Source organism: Hakea prostrata, chromosome 7 (genome assembly GCF_041222555.1).
Source record: "Hakea prostrata isolate BN-2017 chromosome 7, UWA_Hpros_2, whole genome shotgun sequence".
In the NCBI taxonomy this organism is placed as follows: domain Eukaryota; kingdom Viridiplantae; phylum Streptophyta; class Magnoliopsida; order Proteales; family Proteaceae; genus Hakea; species Hakea prostrata.
The window spans coordinates 3,491,873-3,511,507 of record NC_142606.1 but is presented as its reverse complement, the minus strand read 5'-3'; the positions used below and the strand labels follow the sequence as shown (position 1 = coordinate 3,511,507).

The window sequence follows — 19,635 nt, the reverse complement described above, 5'->3', positions numbered from 1 at the left end:
ACCTAGCTTTCTTTAGACTTCTTTTCTTCTTTTCCTCCCTTCATTTTTTACTTTAAAATTGTGATCTGATTTTTCCAAACTATTGACTTTCTTCCTGCAGGTTATCTTGGATGTAGTTTATAACCATACCAACGAAGCAGATGATGAAAACCCTTATACAACATCATTTCGTGGAATTGATAATAAGGTGATCTCTACAAGCTTATTTTCAAATTTCTTAGATGTGATCATTTTATAGTTCTAGAAGACATGGTATGATGGTTGAACGTTTTAGCTTAAGTGTTTATTTAAGTTCTCTTGGTTAAGTATTATAAGGCATTAGAAGATTTCACCTCAGAGGAGAGGGGGTGGGGGAGAAAAGGAAAGAGCAGATGTTAGGGACTGGAGGCGGTGTGTATTCTTTTTCTTGTCATTGAAATTACCAAAGAAACTCCAAAGCATATAAACTTGTATACTTGGGAGCTGAAAATGTGTTTTTGATATTTTTAATAATATTTTATATGGTCATTGGTTTCTTGTTTTAGGAATCAATGCCCATGGACAGGAAGTTTGATACCTATTGATCTTTAACCTGGCATGTTGATTCAATACAATGGGCTTTGCTATGACTATAATCTTGTAACACCTACATCACTGCGTTGTCCACTGATGGAGGGCACTATGAATGCTCTCTCTGAAGGGTTGGGAATAAGTTTCAAACCTTTGAATTTTTTTAACAGATCTTGAGTGTTGTAGGAACAGTTAGTTCCATGGTAACCCTTAATCTTGCTTAGTTATATTTATTCCCCATAAGTATGTAGTTTTGAGATTCATTAGATAGAAATATATTTTTATATATTTATACTTTATGCGGTAGGCAGGTAAATGTCCACTTGCCTACATGATATTGGGATGCTTCCATTATAAGTTATCATACTCTTTTTACTGGGTTTTCTTGACTATACTTCTTAATGATAATTTTTTTACTAATCCATTTCAGGTGTACTATATGGTGGATTTTAACAATAACTGTAAATTGCTTAATTACTCAGGCTGTGGTAAGTCAATTCCTTTTTCTGAGCTGTGAATCTTAAGAAAGAATGATCTTTGTCAAAGTCTTTTGTGTGTGTGTGTTTGTTTTTGTTTGTTTATTTTCTTTTCATCTTCTTAGTCGCATTTTTTTTCTCTCTCTCAGGGAATACCTTAAACTGCAACCACCCTGTGGTCATGGAACTCATACTTGATAGTTTAAGGCACTGGTATGTCAGCACATTGCGTCTAATCTTCATTTCTAATGAGGTGCCTGCGTACTTCTTTATGATGAGCATTAACAAGTTTAATGCCTTAAGTTATTTAATAGATATCTTCAATCATCTCATGTAGTTCATATTTTCATTACTTATGCCCATACTTATCAAAGTGCCGCCAAGGCGCCTCACCTTTTGTAGACCTAGGGTGATGGCTCACTTTTTGTATATGCGACAAAAAAATGTACACTTGTGCCTCCAGTTGACACCAAGGCAACACCTCTTATGCTATATGACGTCTTATGGGCTGACTGTTGCCTTTCTAACATTTTGTATTTAGATTTCATTTTTTGGGGGTTTTCTTAAATGATCAAAATTTATTTCACAACACTGCATACTGTTGGTGGTTCACTTGTTACTGTAAAACTAGAAGCACTGATCATTCTAAGATTAAAGAAACAGGGTCTGATGAGGACTTAGGTCATCTGTAGAATGCTTTCTTATTTATATAAATTATAATCATTTGTAATTATGCTAGGTTGCTATTTGTATCATAGTGAGATGAACTTATGTTTTTATTTTTTATGATAATCTTGCATCATTGTGACTCTTTAATATCTATTTAGCTTATAAGTAGAACTAAATAAGATTTAATATGCTATTTATGCCACATAAATGGTCACATAAGAAAATCTACACTAGAACACTGTCTTTGCCTAGGTGATGCTACACAACCGCTTAATTGCAGTGGTGCTTAAGGGAGCCCTCAAATGCCGTGGTCACCTTACTGCTTTGATAACTATGGTTGTGCTTTTGTATTTGGTTAAATAGTAATCCACTTTAGACTATGACATTTTCCTTGAGTCATTTTCATTTAGTGCACACCCAGTCCAGAGTGGTGTTGGGAGTTCATACCTGTTATGGATGGTTGGCTCAGTTATAGTCCATCTTTTATGACTGATTTAATGTCCACTGGTGAATGCTGAACATAGCTATTGCTCTAATGCGTCAAATTTGACTTTTAAAATAATTGGTAGTAGTATCCTTGGAAAATTAATGTTACTAATAATTACCTTAAATCCAATGGTCCATTTTGGACTTTTGAGTGATAATTGTTCTTATTCCAATAATTTTTCCTTTCCCTCGTGCTTTTTAACCATTGAAGGGTCACTGAGTATCATGTCGATGGATTTCGGTTTGACCTTGCAAGTGTTCTTTGTCGAGGAACTGATGGCTCTCCACTGAATGCTCCTCCACTTATTAAGGTAAGCTGAATATCTTTTTCTCTGTTTACTAACTAAACATTGAGGGTGCAATTTATACCGAAGATGTAGATATTTAATGCGGTATCATGTTGTCTGCCAGTCTGCGAAGTACAATTTCCTACTAACTTAATGGAACTGAAAAACAAGAAATGTTTTAACAATACTAGCCTCTTACAAGTGGGTATATTGAAAGGTCCTATGGGTAATGACAAATGCATATATGTGTTTGGTAAGGAGAGATTTTTCTGACATTTTTGTTAAAAGACGTGCAACAAGTGACAACCAAACCTTAAAAAAGAGAGCATAGAAAAGAAAGGGAAAAAAATGAGGGGTTTATGCTAGGTAGAAACCTTTTTTTCCCATTTCTGATGTTGTAATTGATGCATTCTTTTATTAGTTTATTGTATATAATAGCAAGGGTGTGTTACATTATTATTGTACCCATACTATAAAGATATAGGTCCATATGTAAGGGAGGATGGGCTTGTGCCTTGGAACTGAAAGTGAAGCAACAATACATTCCTTAGTGTTAACATTCCTCAGTATGTCTTCTCTTTTACAAACTTTATAAAAATCTTCCTTGATTGTTTTCATCTATAGCTGTAATTCACTTGAAAAATTGATATCTTCTTTCCGCTAGAATAGTTTGGATTTCCTTAGAGTTTTGATAGGTCACTCCTTTCCTTGCTCATGACATTTTATAGAGAGGATATAAAAGCATGGTAAGAGTCAGACAAAGAGTCATAAGAGACATATTTAGCATTGGGATGCTGAGTACAAGATCTAACTCCTTTTCTCACTGCAATAGGAAGATCAGAAGAAGGTACCTCAAGGGGAATAGTAGAATCTGATTTTGGAGCAGGAGACTGAAGTGGTAACATGTCACCTTTCTCCATCTTCTTTAGCTGGTTGTAATTCTTCCTCTGATAAGTCTGCACCTCTTTATTCTGGTCAATCTTGTTTTGAAAGACCTCAATAGTGTGCCTCATAGGAGTGGTCTCCCCTTGACTAGGTTCTTCACATGGTTCAGAAAACGGAGGGGGGAATTAGAGTCCTCAGGTATATTGGCTGAAGTCTCCCCTCGGTCAGGAAACACTTCTTGAACTCTTAAATTGTGTTGTGGTGGTGTGATAGAAAGGTTTAGAGTTGGAAATAACACCTCTCCTCTAGGACTCTCCCCTGTAGGGGTGTATAGTAAGGGCAAGACTCATTAAAAATGAAATCCATGGAGACAATGGTTTTTCTAGAAAGAGGATGATAATATTTGTATCTTTTTTGAGTAGCAAAATATCCTAGAAAAATGCAGTGTAGGCCACGGGGAGCCAACTTATTTTGATGGGCTGTGATTCTGGCATAACAGACACATCCAAACACCTTTAGGGGAATAATAAAAGAAGAGGTTCACTAAAGAAGCTCATTAGGGCATTTAAAACCAAATATCCTACTGGGCATTCTATTCATAAGGTAAGAGGCAGTGAGTATAGCATCACTCTAGTATTGGTTAGGAACATTAATAGCAATCATAAGTGAACGGGCTATCTCTAAAAGATGCCAATTCTTCCTTTTAGCAATCCCATTTTGGGCAAGCATATTAACACAACTGGTCTGGTGTATTTTGTCAAAGTCAGAGAAATATCTCTGAAATTCACCATCAACATACTCTATGCCATTGTCACTACGAAGGATCTTCATGGTAGCATTGCACCGAGCCTTAATCATACTATGAAAATCACGAAAACATCGAAAAACCTCATTTTTTGTTTTAAAAGATAAATCCATGTAGAACGAGAGTGACAATCAATAAAAGTAACAAAGTACCTATGGCCAGTAATAGACACACGTCAGCAAGGACCCCACACATCAGTATGAATGAGTCTAAAAGGAATAGATTTTCTATTATAAAGAGAAGGTAAATAAGTAGAATGAATCTGCTTTGCAAAAATGCAGGCTTCACAAAGCATGGTAGAAGATCTCGCTCTCTCGAGAGATCTCGCCACCTTGAAAAAGAGAGATCTCGACCATCTCGGTGAGATCTCGGTCGAGATATACAACTTTTTGACGTCAACTCGATGACCCATCTCGGTGGGTTTTAGGGTCCCAATTGGGTTGAAACTTGGTATTTAGCTTATTTAAGGCCTTTTGAACACGGTGGTGGCCTTGGATTTGTTAGAAACAACTCTATGTATGATTTCTAAGTCTACCCATAGTGTGAAACCGAAATGTATTAGGATTAGGGAATGCAATGTTATACAACATGTAATATAGAACCTTTAAGGCATATAAATGAAAAGCAAGTATATCAAATGCATCAACTAACTTAAATGTTATCAAAATTCCATCCATATGAGTATTAAAATCTCAAATTTTCAAGAATAAAATAATTATACAACCATTAGAAGTTCTATATAAGTCATTGAATCATAAATTCATAAGACAAGTAAAGAATGATTGATCTTCCTTGTTGTAGATGTGCTAAGAGTAGTTGTAAGTGAAAATTCAGCCAAAATCCACAAAAAAAGGTGAAAATTGAGAGTTTCAGCAAAATCTAGGGCGAGATATGGCGAGATATGGCGAGATATAGCGAGATCTCGAGCGAGATATCCCAATTCGCTGCTCTCGCCCTCCATCTCGTCTCGCCAAGCTGAAAAAACGAGATATCTCGCGAGATCTCCCACCATGTCACAAAGAAATTCATCTGTCTTACTAGAAGAAACTAAATCGGGAAATACTCTCTTAAGAGTTCTTAGAGGGGGGTGACCGTGCCTACAATGTCATTGTTGAAGGTCGGATATTACCGAATGGACAGGATTAGGAGATGCAATCAAAGTAGAAGTAGATCCTCCAATTGGCTCCAACAGATAAAGTCCATTGTTTAGTTTACCACGTCCAATCTCCTTCCCCGTTACCAAATCCTAGAAGACATAGTAAGGTGGGAAAAAAATCACTTTAGAATTCAAGTCATGTGTAAGACTACTGATAGAGAGCAAGTTATTTGAGAAAGAGGGAACATGTAAAACTTTAGACAAAGGAAGTGATGGAGAATGTTGAATGGTCCCTTTTCCAGCAATGGAAGAATATGAGCCATCAGCAATTTGAACTTTATCTTTTCCAAGAGTTGGAGTATAATGTATGGAAAAAGAGGATGAACCTGTCATATGATCTGTGGCTCTTGTATCAATGATCCAGGGAGTAGAATTGAAGAAAAACATGGTAGCCTATAAAAGTTTTACCTGAAGTAGTAAGGTTGGAGTTGGTATGGATAGTGGAGGAAGCAGTAGTAGAGGTTGTATTGGCAATAGAAGACTACAGAATACATCACAGAGTAGCTAACTCCTCATGTGAAAAACCAATATCTGCAGAGGGTGTTGTGGAAAGTGTCTCATAAAGATTAACTTTCGGTTCTCCCCCTTTGTGATTTTTTTTACTCAAAATCAGCAGGCTTCCCATGGAGCTTCCAGCAATTGGCCTTGGTATGATATGGTTTATGACAATGCTCACACTTGACAATGTCCTTAGATGAATCAGATTTAGTGGTAACAGACCGTAAGGCTGATTTCTCCACAATAGGAGCATGAAACTTGGCTAATCAACGTCTTTCCTCACATTGAACTAGGGCATAAGATTGTTCGAGTGTAGGAAAGGGAGAACGACTTAATACTTGCACTGTGATATGATCATACTCATTCAAACCTGCCAAGAAGTCATATACCCGAATCTTATCAACGTGTGTGCTTCCTATAAGTAGTCACATAATTTGGATTAGTGGGGTGATAATCCCCATAATGATCCAACTCTGCCAGAGAGATTGCAACTCAACATAATATTGGGCCACAGTCAGTTCCTTTTGGGTAGTCTCATGAAGCTTCTTTCATAGCTTATAAACCTGTGCATTATTCCCCAACTGTCCATATGTTTCAGTAGTAGCCTTCCAAATTTGGGCTGCAACATAAAGTAATAGATATCCACGGGCAATATTTGGATTCATGGAATTCAAAAGGAATGACATAATAATAAGAGTCATTTGAGATCCATTTATCCTGTGAAACACCTGTGGTAGTAGGTTTGATAGTGGTGCCCATAATGTGTCCAACAAGTCCTCTTTTGGCAAGAGTCAGGTAAGCAGATCGAGACTCAGATCAAATAATTTGTTTCATCAAATCATACCCAAAGAGGATTAAGAGTGGGGTAATTTTCGGAGTCAGTGGGAGCAGTAGTACGATCGGTAGTTGCCATGTTGAAAGAATTGGTTGCAGTTCTTTAGTCTGACCCTTTAACAATAATTGAAATGTCGCAGAGTGTTCTTTCTTCCCTTTTTTTATTTTTTTATGGGGAAGTACAAATAAGTCCCTGACAAAAGTATGAATCTACAATTAGGTCATTGAAACTATGCATATTTACACATAAGTCCTTGAAAATGTGTGAACTTGCATATAGGTCCTTGACAATTTGTAAATTTGCAAATAAGTCCTTGAAACTATGCACATCTACATATAAGTCCTTGAAAAGTTGTAAATTTGCAAATAAGTCCCTGAAGATATGCAAATTTGCCAAACTATCCTTGAAAGAATGTAAAATTTACAAACTAAACCCCTCAACCATCATATTTATGTTTTTTGTTTTTTTTTGTTTGTTGGGCTAATCGAACCGAAAAACAGTAGGTGTATGAGCAGAAGTCTGGTCTTCAGAAGTGTCTCCTTCAGATGAAGAACGAGAAAATAATGAAGAAATAACTTGTTGTAGGTGTATGAGCAGCGGCAGTTGCTGATTTCTTCTTCTCTTTTTCTTTTCTCTTTTTTCTGTTCTTATTCTTCCCTATTCGAACCGAGACGGAACTGAATCGAATTTCTTCTCTTCTTCTTTCCTCTTTTTTCTGTTCTTATTCTTCCCTAGTCGAACCGAGACGAACTGAAGAACTCTTCTTCTCTTTTTTTTTCTCTGTTCTTGTTCTTCCCAAGTCAAACCGAAACGGAACTGAAAAACTGCCAGAAAAGGCGGTAGAACTGAAGAATTGCGATGGGTTTAGAAAAAAATCAGAAGAAGTAGGTAGGTCTTTGTTCCCTAATCGAACTTAGGTTCTAATGCCATGTAAGAAACACTATGTTGGTAGAATGATGGCTTGTTGGTTAGTGTGATTTCAAGCCCTCTATTTATAATAAACTGGAGAAAGAACACTATTACATAAATACGCTTGGGTAATAAGAAATAGAAATTTACATTAACAAAAACTCTAATAGAGTTAAACTCCTAGTAGAACTCAACCAACATTAGTGTTCAAACTTCTTTGGAAGAATCTGAAATATTGCAGGAAGGTGTAAAATTTCAGAAAATATTTCTCTGATCAGCTGTAATTTTCTGATTCAATCTTGCAGTAATTTTCTTATCAATCCTGCCGTAATTTGTTCTTCAGCCTTCAAACTTTTTTTTAAAAGATTCTGAAATATCGCAGGAAGGTGTAAAATTTCAGAAAATATTTCTCTGATCAGCTGTAATTTTCTGATTCAATCTTGCAGTAATTTTTATTTTCTGATCAGTCCTGCCATAAATTTCTGATCAAACCTGCTGTTCTTCACTCTTCAAACTTTTTAGAAGAATCTGAAACATCGCAGGAGGTGTAAAGCTTCAAAAAATATTGTTCTTCATTGCAGTAGAGGAGAGGACATCATCAAGGAGGGGCCGATAATAAGAAAGAACCCCAGACGGAAGAAGCAAATGGAGAAAGGAGGAGAGCTGTTGACGCTGCCTGCACGAGAGAGAGTCGAGGCGGAAAAAAGAAAAGAGAAAAAAAACCAAAAATTTTTCCTTTCTCTTTCTTGGTTTTTCGATTCTAATTTTCACTTGGCTCTGATGCCATGTGGAAATAATTGAATCCCTTGGATGATAAATGTGACCCCCAAGCTTCTTATTTATAATAATGTGAAATATATTACCCTCACTAAACAACTGAATAATAATAACTTGAACCATAACTTATAACCAACCAACACGGACAATTACATAGGTTCTTGGGGGGTTACATTATACCATTCATCCTATAACCCATACTACTAAATAATGCAACACCTTTCCTTTATCTTATTTTATTTTTTATTTTATTTTTTCCTTCCTTCCTAATGATTTGTTTCTTCCCAAGATTTTACCCTCCCCTCCCCAAACATACCATTGAATCAACCCTTTTTTAATTTTGTTCCTAATATTACAATTTTGCCATCACTTATAAGTTCCTCTACAAGTTTGCAACCCATTAATAGAGTTACACTTTTACGACTTTCCCATCCACCTATAGTATTGCACTATTTTATAATTCTATCATCCCCTTCTAGAGTCCCACTTATTTACAAATTTTCCATTATTATTATCATAAACCCATTACATGGAGACTGATTTGGACGATTTATCATGTTTTCTCAGTGATGGATTATCTAAAATGCAAGAAGAGCTTTCTAACTTAACAAGTAGTCTTCAGGAGTCTGTTGATATTAACAACAATTTCTATAATATGAAATCATGCATGTTATATTCCTCAGAAGATGAATCAGATGTGGAAGAAATTGAGGTCCGTGAAAGCAACAATCAAATTAATGTGCATGGTTCGATCAAAGTTGAAATTGAAGAATTTTTCAACAGTCCAATTTCAATTGTGAGACCCCATGAGGCCATGAGCATATTACCATTGAAGAGACATTATTTGCTGATGATCATCAGCCAGTTGACCTGAGACATGTTGGATCATCACCCCATCAAAGCCATTATTTGTAGATGTTGATCACAGTGTTGATTCTCTCATTTTACAAAACTCATGGTCGAGTTTTTCTCATCATCGGGAGAGTTGATGCAGTTCAGAATGTCCAAGTGGTGCTTAGGTTACTTTATTTTAGCCATCGATGGGTTCTGCTCTTACGGGTTTATTGATGTAATGAGCCTAACTTGTAAGCCCATAAAGTGGGGGTACTGCTGGTACACAGGATTAGTTTAAAATTTTTAATATTTAAGTCAGTGTTTGAGTTAGATTAGGATACTTAATAATTAGATTGAATTCTGTTTTGATTATATTTACCTTTTTGATTCTTTTAGAGTGATTAGGAGTCATGTTTTCAGTCAGATTAGGAATTTTAGAAGGTGGTCTAAATAGATTTGATGCATCCCCCACTCCCCCCCCCCACCAAAAAAAAAAAAAAAAAAAAGGAAAAAAAAAAATTAGAGATGATTTGATTAATGAATATGACTTTTTATAAGAATTGAGTGTGGTTTGGCAGTTCATATGGGATTGCTACCCCTTTCTTTGATTTCTTTTCTTTTCTTCCCATAGTTTCTTTTATTATTAGTTGCCATTCAAGAATATCTTCAACTACAGCAAGTTGAATTATTCCAACCCCTATTCTTCTTCTAATAATTTTTATAGTCTTCTTATTCCCTTTCCATGAAAGCCACCAAAGGAGCTCAATTCAAGGTCTGCATCACCTACACCTAATGGTGATGGCAGGAAGCCGTATGCCTGAGGATGTTTTTAGACAGGCAAAACTGCATCACTCAGACCAATCCCTGTGAATTAATCCTTGTGATTCTCTGTAGTCTGTACTGTTGGCTTAATTATTCATAGATTGATTGAGCCTACATGACTCATATATCATTCAAGTAAGTCAAGCTTGAGAGAGGGAGCGGCCAACTTGGTTAGCAAACATGTGTGATGTAAGCTCACATCCTAAATAAGCATGTATGTTTACCAATTAGACATGCAGATCTATCAAAAGAGGGGAAAAGAAAAGGAAACAGTAGGCTGTGCACTTTTAGTTTTGTATGTATGCTCTAAATTCCCACTATGATTTATCAGCTGGGTAACTGCAACTGTAGTATTCTTCATCAATTGTTCTGCTATTTGTGAACTAGATAACTGCATTTGAGTAATTCTTTTAGGCTAACGTTGTGCTATTTGTTCACAAAGTCATAATAAGGGAGAAGTTGATTAAATTATCTTAAAGTTGCTCTATTGAATTGATTGGAGCAGGCAATTGCTAAGGATGCTACTTTGTCAAGGTGCAAAATCATTGCAGAACCTTGGGACTGTGGAGGTCTTTATCTTGTTGGAAGATTTCCAAATTGGGACCGGTATTGTTTTTCTACTTTTTTCTTTTGTGGGTCTGGTGGATTACTTGTATGCCTTACACTATTTCATTCCTCAACATCCCTAGAACCATTTTGACTCTTGACAGTCCCACCTCTTGACTGGACTTTTGCAGGTGGGCTGAATGGAATGGGAAGTACCGTGATGATGTAAGGAAGTTCATAAAGGTAATTCCAGTTGATAAGATTATTAGAATGAAGAATTAAATAGAAACTGGAACAGTGGATCTAGTTGCATCGTATACATGTCGTGGAAAGGAGATCACTTGTAGGGTGTAGTGTAACAAAGTGTAATGGCAGCACTTATATATCTTTTGCTCATCAGATTTGGCATTTCTTTTGTCGTTGGTATCAGTCAGTGAATGGAAAAGCCTAATCAAACCTGTTGAGGTTGATAGCATTTAATAGGAGATGATATCTACTACTTTTTTTTTTTAGTCTCTGATGATCAGCTAGATGATTTTATTCCCAAGGCATTGTTCTGTGCACTTTTATTCTGGGTTTTCCCAAGCTAAGGACAAGTGATGTTTATTCTCCAGCTTTATGTATTTATTTTTTTTTTTTTGGGGGCTGTGGGGTGGGGATGTTGAATTCTTTGGTTTGTGTACTTTAAGGGGGTATTTGTATTTTTTTCTTCTTGTTCTCTATGACTTGAGATTGAATACTCTTCAGTTCCTATCCTTTGTGTATTTCTGATATTTTGAAATATCATAAATAAACAGTAGGCCTCAGTAAGATGTACATTCTGTTCTTCTAACTGTGTGACAAGGTCTCTCCTCTCCGCTTTTTCGCTTTGTTCTTTGTTCTCCTTTCTCTTTTCTTTTCCACTGCCGATGCTTGTTATTCATGTCTGTACTGTAGCAAATGGTAATTTGATGATGTACGTTATCCATTCTGCTTTATCATTTGTCACTTTCATGTTTAATATCATGTTTTGGTGTTAGTCTACAATGCTTTTGTGCTTTATTAGATAAAAACAATTTTTTGTGCTTTATGAGATAAACCTTTTTTGATTTTGTTTACTTCTGTATCTCTGTTGCAACTTGGCGAATTGCATATCTTTTTCATAGTTATATACTTTTTAGTTAGTTCATTTGATGCATTTATTTCATAGAAGAATTCACAACTCATTCTGTCCCATGAACATAGGCATCAATTATGTTCCCATGGTGATAATTGGTCTAATTTAGCTGCATGCATGCTTCACAGGGTGACTTGGGTATGAAAGGAAGTTTTGCGACACGTGTGGCTGGGTCTGCTGATCTATACAAAGTAAGAGATTGATAACACTTCAGAAGTTTAAATTCCACAACCATGATCTAGACAGAATGTCTTTGTGTCTTTTGGAACCTTTATTTTTTGAATAACAATTATTTTTTTTAACATAACACTAGAGTGAGGAAAGGGGTCATCGCTGGGAGAAATGGGAAAAGGTTTGGGCTGCTCGGAAATGCCCCTTTTTGAGTGTGAGGGTTGACCAGTTTGCAAAATAAACAAATATATATGCCAAAGGAATTAATTTCAAAGTTATATCATGTCTGTTAACATCCCTGGAGTCTGGACTTCCTGTGATAATTATAGTACTTTCACGTTGTACTTTGTCATTCTTTTTAATAAATCCATGGTTACTCAATCCTCTACAGAGAATCCACTCTTTGAACCTTGCCACAAATTTAGCTTTTTCTTCTTATCATCTCAAAACCTCGCTTTGACTTAAACTTAACATCTTTAATATCTTTTCAAGTCCTGAAATTTTGTCTGGCCATATTGGTTTATTTTTTATTTGAAGTTGTTGGCCTAATTCGTACATTCTGACCTATTACAAAGGCAAACAAGCGCAAGCCATATCATGGTATCAATTTTGTCATTGCACATGACGGTTTTACACTCTACGACCTTGTATCCTACAATTTCAAGGTATGACTGCAAACTTTTAATTCAAATTTTCATGCCATTAATTGAATATTATAAATAAAATTTTCTCAGTCTTAATTGTGGTTTCATAGCACAATGAAGCTAATGGAGAGGGCGGCAATGATGGATGCAACGATAATTTTAGTTGGAACTGTGGCTATGAAGGTAATTTTCTGCTGTTTTTTTCTTTCTTTCTCTCATCCATGATTTAATCACCCTTGAAGGTGATCAGGTCACTAGATTGATAGACAGTATGACCAAGAACATTTAATAACTAAATGCTAGGACTATTTGATATAAAAGGTGAAAGTAGGCAATCTCCCTAGTGGCAACTTAATCATCATGATAACTTTGCATGCATAATTCACTGGCCTTCTTCAATCAACATGCTAAACAGGGATTTTGTGAGAAAAGTGAGGTTGATAATTTTTATTTTCTTCTATAATATTCACTTTTTTTTTTTTAATGAAGTGAGAATATTAGTAAATTGTGTTACATGATAATGCAACCCTGCATGAGGTATAATGTTGAATAGTTAAATTTCTCCATATTTGGAAGCAGAGTGACACACTGTGCATATATGAACAGGAGAAACTGCTGACAACAATATAAAATCTCTGCGCTCCCGTCAAATGAAAAACTTCCATATGGCTTTAATGATCTCCCAGGTATTTTGTCTACCACAGGTCCACAAGTTTTTATTTTCAGTAGGCTCCTTGGTTATGAACTTGGTTTATCCCTTTAAGATTCACTCTTTTTTTTTTTTTTTTTTTTTTTTCTGTTGGGTGATTCGGGAGTTCTTGTGTTTTCTTTTCCCCATTTTTGGGGTTGGAGGGGAGGGAGGCGGCAATGGGTGCTGAGGTCAGGGTTACAATATCCTTCATTAGCTGAACAGTAACACAGAAATAAGATCTTTTTTTCAAAGCAAGAATATTTAAAAAGAAAATTAAACAGTACCCTTTCCCTTTTGTTTGTGGTCTGGAATTTTCCTACCCAAACAAATATGTGGTATAAAATTTTCTTATTCCGGGTATACTATGTTGCCTGAGTTCATCAATTGACCATGAATGCTTGCTGAACAAAACCAGAATATCGACATGCTTTTATACATTTTTAGAATTTTCTACCCACTGGATCTATTAGCTGTACTGTCTAAATGTATTATATCGGTTATGAATATTAATTTATATGCTTTGTTTGTCCATGATGGTGTCCTTTCAGGGATCACCAATGATGCTAATGGGGGATGAGTATGGCCATTCACGCTTTGGAAATAACAATAGTTATGGGCATGACACTGCAATTAACAATTTTCAGTGGGGACAGGTAGCATTATAAATTTGTTTTCTTCTTCATCAGTTGAATCCAAATTGTTTAACTAACAACTTATGTTTTCCATAAGAACAGATGGATGCTAGAAGAAGTAGCCACTTTAGGTTCTTCTCAGAGATGATAAAGTATCGCCGAAGGCATCCTGTTTTTGGACGTGAACATTTTCTTGACAAAGTAAGCCATATTTGGCTTCTTTTTATTTATTTAAACTGAATAAAACAACTCTCTTTTGTATTGTCTACTTTTCATATTTTCAACGATATACTCGTTGAAAGTCATAATTAAGAATAGATGGTTTTCTCCATGTTGATTCCTGGATGCTATGATATGATTCTTTATCTTGTTACCCTTGAGTTAAGGGGAAGATATCTATTTCATAAGATCCTTTACCAATTGGAATAGTAAGTTGTTTTATTATAAGATACTTCATCTTTCAGGACATCCATGAAGTTGAACATTACACTTGCAAGATGTAAGAACTAAGAACTCAATACAATTTTTCTATGAGCAGGAAATTCAGATTTCAAGTGGCAGTTTCAAAATTTTCAGGTCCTTTGCAACAGGAATGGGTTCCATTACTTAAAATCAGAAAGCAACACGATAATTTGTGTGTGTGTGTGTGTTAACGCACTTTCTAGTTTGTATCCTGTATTCAAGCTTCTCTATTTATCATTTCTCAGTTCCTTCATCCTTTTTCCTTTTAGCTTAGTTAATGTATGGATGGTCTCATGAGTCACGTTGGACTCCTCAAAGCATATTGACTTTGAAGGAACTTCTCAAATTGAGTTTACTTCCTTTGTATAGGATGACTTCTTTGAATAGCTAATCTTTAACCCAAAGATAGCTTTATAGCCCAATAACCAGATTGCCAGGGAGGTCCAACTAAATCTGGATGTCAGGGACCTTTCAAAGAAATGGAGGATTGTTAGTGAACTTTATATGAGACATCAAATACTTTAGCAGTGTTCTGCGTATAATCTTTTAGGGACCTTTGAAAGAAGAGTGCAGCTCAAGATTCTAGAAAGGAATCTAAATGCAGTTCAAGATTTTAGAGACCAATCTAAAAGGAGAACGAACTGTGGCCAGGGTAACTATTTTTAAGCTATATTTAGGAACTTCTGAAAATGTACCAAGTATGGATTGATCAGATATGAGGAAATGTTTAGGTATGACATAATTGGAATTTGACACCAGTTCTTTTTTTTTTTTTTTTTTTTTTTTGGGGGGGGGGCTCAACATTCATAACCAGTTCTAATATTTAGAAACATGAGCAGAATTATGGAAGTGATTTTGGGACAACACGGAAGAGAAGAGAAAAGGTATTTTCAAGCGAGGAGAAGAGTAATGGAGAGATATCACCTTTCTATGTGAGAACCAGAACTAGAAGAAAAAAAAAAGTTGGACAATCTAGAACACTCCAATCTCATATTAACTACATATTGCTCAAAAGCTCTTTAGCGAAGTCCTAAAGTTTCTTTACCTATTATGGTGGAGTGTATTACAGATATATAAACCTCTTGAAATTCTTACACTAACTAATAAAAGAACTTCTAATCGCTTACTAAATAAATAGGCTCAAAGCAGAATTCAAATTAATATAATAGGCAGCACAATCTAATTCAAACGCTTAACTGACCCTCACTTCATGGGCTTATAAATTAGAATTCATACAATGAAATATTGAGATTCAACCTGTAACATAATCACTCAAGGTTCATTTAGAAGGATCATATTGACCAATGATGAATGTTTATTCTTTGTAAAGGGTAATTTATTGTTAATTTACTGGGATTGTTTCACATTGTTCTGTTGTGATTTGACATGATTGGAGTATGCATTTACTGAGAAAGAAATAAAGCTGCCTGATTCAGTAAGGAGAAGAGAAATTGTTAATATAGAGCTTTGTTAATGGATATTAGTTTGGGATCAATATGCCCACTTCTCCTGTCCTGATTTTCGGTATCTTCTGATTGAAACATTCCTTACACAGTTACACATACATGCAAAAATATAAGCAGGAGGTTGAAAACTTTAAATTAAAACCTATTAAGAAGAACATATATTTCCCTATGCATTGAAAGAACCAAGCAAATTGTCCCTCATTGACCAACCCTTGACCAACTGAACACTTGCTCCCCCAACCCCCCCCCCCCACATCTTCCCCAATTAAAGAAAAAGAGTGAAGGAATCCCTACTGGCAGCAAACAACTTCTAGAGAAGTTTTTTTTTTTTTGGATGAATAAATAATTATATTAAAGAAACAAGGAAACTAGAACCAAGGCCTTCAAGAAGAAGACCGAAACGAAGAACTAAGACCCCAGGAGACAACAATAAACTTGTTCCTTGGGGTATCATCAACCGGTGGATGGGGAATAGCTAACAATCTGGAAGAAACATCGAAATAGATGGCATTCCAAATCCCATCAATAGAGCGGGACTTGGAAGTCCATCTCCTAAGGTTGCGCACCAGAGGTGATGAATGGATGCACAGTAAACTAGCTTGCCGATCCGATCACAAATAGAATTACCTGAAAAGGTTCTCAAGAATGCCATCTATTTCGATGTTTCTTCTAGATTGTTAGCTATTCCCCATCCCCCGGTTGATGACACCCCAAGGAACAGGCTTATTGTTGTCTCATGGGGTCTTAGTTTTTCGTTTCGGTCTTCTTCTTGAATGCCTTGGTTCTTGTTTCCTTGTTTCTTTAATATAATTATTTATTCATCCAAAAAAAAAAACTTCTATATTGTGAGTGATGTTCGAATTACTAGTGAGTTGATGTGGAGTACTGGAGTTCCCTCCTCTTTTTTGTGGGGCTGAAGTCAGGATCCCCAGCCATGAACTTGTTGTAGCTTGTGATTTTCTAGTATTTTGGTTACCATGGAATTCTCTAATCTATGGCCGACTTCTTTACTTCAATTATTTCCTGTGATGTTTGCAAAATGATCTTGATCTACTATTTTGCTGCAGCACGATGTGACTTGGCATGAGGATAATTGGGACAACTATGAGAGCAAGTTCCTTGCATTAACGTAAGACAACTACTCATTTTTTGACAAAAATGTCTATGCTCTATATAACAGCATTGACCATCTATATTTTGTCATCGTCGTCCCCATTTGAAGCTTTACTTCTTGTTCAGTCGTTGATGTTCCCTAAACAACTTGTTATTTATCCCACCATCCCTGGAAGAGGAAAATTAGTTTTATGTAATTATGCAGCACATGTTGTAGCCAACCCCGTTTAATGGGGACAAGGCTTCTCGTTGTTGCTGTAATTATGTAGCAGAAGAAGTGTATCTGACCATGTGTGCTAGGACCATTAAGGAATGCAGCATCTTACTGACAAAAGTTTCATCTTTCAGGCTTCATGATAATGATGGGGGCGACGTCTACCTGGCATTCAATGCACATGACTATTCTGTTAAAGCTAAAATACCCTCACCACCACAGAAAAGGCATTGGTTCCGAGTGGTATGCTTTTCTTGTATTTTATGCCATATGCATAATTGAACTCTCTTATCGGTGTTCTTTGTATATTCATAATGTTGTTATAAGGTAAAGTAGAACATCCATTACCTAACTAGAGGCTAACTAAACTGAAAGTTCTCAACTCCTAACTATTTTTAGAAGTGTAACTATTTTATAATATTAGGCAAGTTGCAAACCCCTAAGCGAAATTAAGCTAAAAGCCAATAAAACTGGAAATTTTTTCTTTTCATTGACAACAATAATTGTGTAACTGTAACTAACTCTAGAAGCTTCAAAATTTACTTAAGACTTTCAAATGGAATTCCTTGGATTTGAACACAAAATAACTGAAAAGGAAGTTACCGTTTGCTAAGTTTAAAATTTGCATAATCATGTTTATCAAAGTTCCATAAATTCATTTACCTTCACTTTGAACAAGACAGGAATGTAGCTGACACCTAAATTCTTTCTCCAATTGAAAGAGGTTAATGATCTAATGCACAAAGACAGCTGACACATAATTGTAATGAATCATTCATATCAAGAGATGAATTATGGTGTTTCAGTTTCACCGACAAAAACATAGATGTGCTTGAACCCTTTGACAATGGGAATTTCATCCTGTTGTAGTTATCAAGACTTCAGCTGGTGATCACCTCTGACAGCTTCCATCTCCACAGAAATAAGGTGCCAAGGGCCAATGATGTTGCAGCTCTTTAGGACTTTTTCCTAGCATAGTCTCAAAATCAACTGTCATCAGTTCATTCCTCTATTAGTCAGTCAATGTTATTTTTAAACTAGTATCACACACATGCACCTGCATGCACAAGCACAAGCATACAACCATTCTTTACAAGAGACACTAAAAGCATTTTAATCTAGAGCAGACCATAAGTGTTAAAGAAATGTAACGGATCAAATGTTTTCTGGAGAATTTTAACTACATTATAGAAGTTATAAAGCATCAAATAGACTGTCATGTGATAACTTGAACTGCTTTGATGACTATGGATTCAATTGTGGAAGCTTTTGAGTTTTCAGTGGATGAGTTCTACTGATTACTTAAAACATGTAAGTGGTTGTACTTGCAAACAGCAAGTACCAGAAGATAATGGTAATCAGCGCTTATTGCTGCCTGTTACTTGGAACATTTGGGACTTCCATAAATGTTTGATGTAGCTTGCTCTTGAGCAAAGCAAGAAAACTAGATCAAAGTTGATTTGTGGAGTTAATGTTGTGTAAGGCATGGACTTATGCACACCAATCAACTTGCTAATCCATCTATTGGATTGAGCATTGTCAGAAAGGACATAATATGCACTTGGCGAGGCAAATATGTGTAGACACTATGTTTTTCTAGGACATAGTGGACACTAGGTTTTCACTTTTTTCCCCTTGTTCTAATTTGTTGCATTTGGATGTGTTGTCTTTACCCCCATTATTCATATAGACATAGACGCCTCACTATTGTGGCTTGATTTGTTTCACTGTAGAAGAACTAAATGTGTCCTGTTGAAGATAATGGTTTAAAATTGGGAATTTCTTTTTTCCTGTCTGAAATGTAATAAAACTTGGCAGTAATCATGACTCTCCAGGAAATACTTTTCCAGCAAAATGAATGCAGCATAAAAAACCATCTTGATGTTGAATTGCAGGTAGATACGAATCTCAAGTCTCCTGATGATTTCATTCCTGAAGGTGTCCCAGGCATTGGAAGTACATATGCTGTTGCTCCTTATTCTTCAGTTCTCTTTGAGGCAAAACCATGAAAGTGGACTTTAGTCACTGGTGGATGATGATCCTGAAATGATACTTAGTCAGAAATCTGAGTTGGTGAGAATCTGAAATTTTCTTGAGGATAATGAAGCATTTCAATAGGATCACTTTGTATATATTAATAATTCCCTGTAAATAGCACCTGCTATTTTTTTGAGGGTTCGGGGATGATTTATATTCTTGAAATGGAACATATAGTTTTACAGGAATCAAAATAGGTTTTCCCTCCCATTTTCTGTTTTTTTTTCTTTGTTTTTAAAAATAGCATAAGAATTGATTGATGGTCATTAAATCACGCGTATAGCTTAAACCCAAACCACGACCCCCACTCCCAATAAAATAAAAAAAGAGACCCTCCAAAAAAGTTCGCATATAGCAATTTACTCGATGGACAGCATCTACTTGTCTTTTTTAACATTGTGAAGTGTCTTAAACCTGTTCGGTTAAATGGTTTAAGCCCGGACTAGAATTTTGAATTTTGATCACATGTAACTTTATTTTGTGTTATTCCGACATTGGCTTCCTCATCTGTCTCA

At 35.8% G+C, this 19,635-nt stretch overlaps 1 protein-coding gene across 1 annotated transcript in view; it reads left to right on the top strand.

Moving 5' to 3' along the window:
* Positions 1 to 19,635, top strand: part of ISA3 (isoamylase 3) — a 26,852-nt gene extending 7,217 nt beyond the window's left edge. The window contains exons 10-24 of the mRNA XM_089161915.1: positions 101 to 187; positions 980 to 1,037; positions 1,175 to 1,238; positions 2,392 to 2,491; positions 10,494 to 10,594; positions 10,726 to 10,777; positions 11,819 to 11,881; positions 12,437 to 12,526; positions 12,616 to 12,688; positions 13,112 to 13,191; positions 13,745 to 13,849; positions 13,931 to 14,029; positions 16,824 to 16,885; positions 17,218 to 17,326; positions 18,979 to 19,635. Of these exons, the coding sequence (XP_089018041.1) occupies positions 101 to 187; positions 980 to 1,037; positions 1,175 to 1,238; positions 2,392 to 2,491; positions 10,494 to 10,594; positions 10,726 to 10,777; positions 11,819 to 11,881; positions 12,437 to 12,526; positions 12,616 to 12,688; positions 13,112 to 13,191; positions 13,745 to 13,849; positions 13,931 to 14,029; positions 16,824 to 16,885; positions 17,218 to 17,326; positions 18,979 to 19,092 (1,257 nt within the window). The 3' untranslated portion in view covers positions 19,093 to 19,635. The remainder of the gene's footprint in view (positions 1 to 100; positions 188 to 979; positions 1,038 to 1,174; positions 1,239 to 2,391; positions 2,492 to 10,493; positions 10,595 to 10,725; positions 10,778 to 11,818; positions 11,882 to 12,436; positions 12,527 to 12,615; positions 12,689 to 13,111; positions 13,192 to 13,744; positions 13,850 to 13,930; positions 14,030 to 16,823; positions 16,886 to 17,217; positions 17,327 to 18,978) is intronic.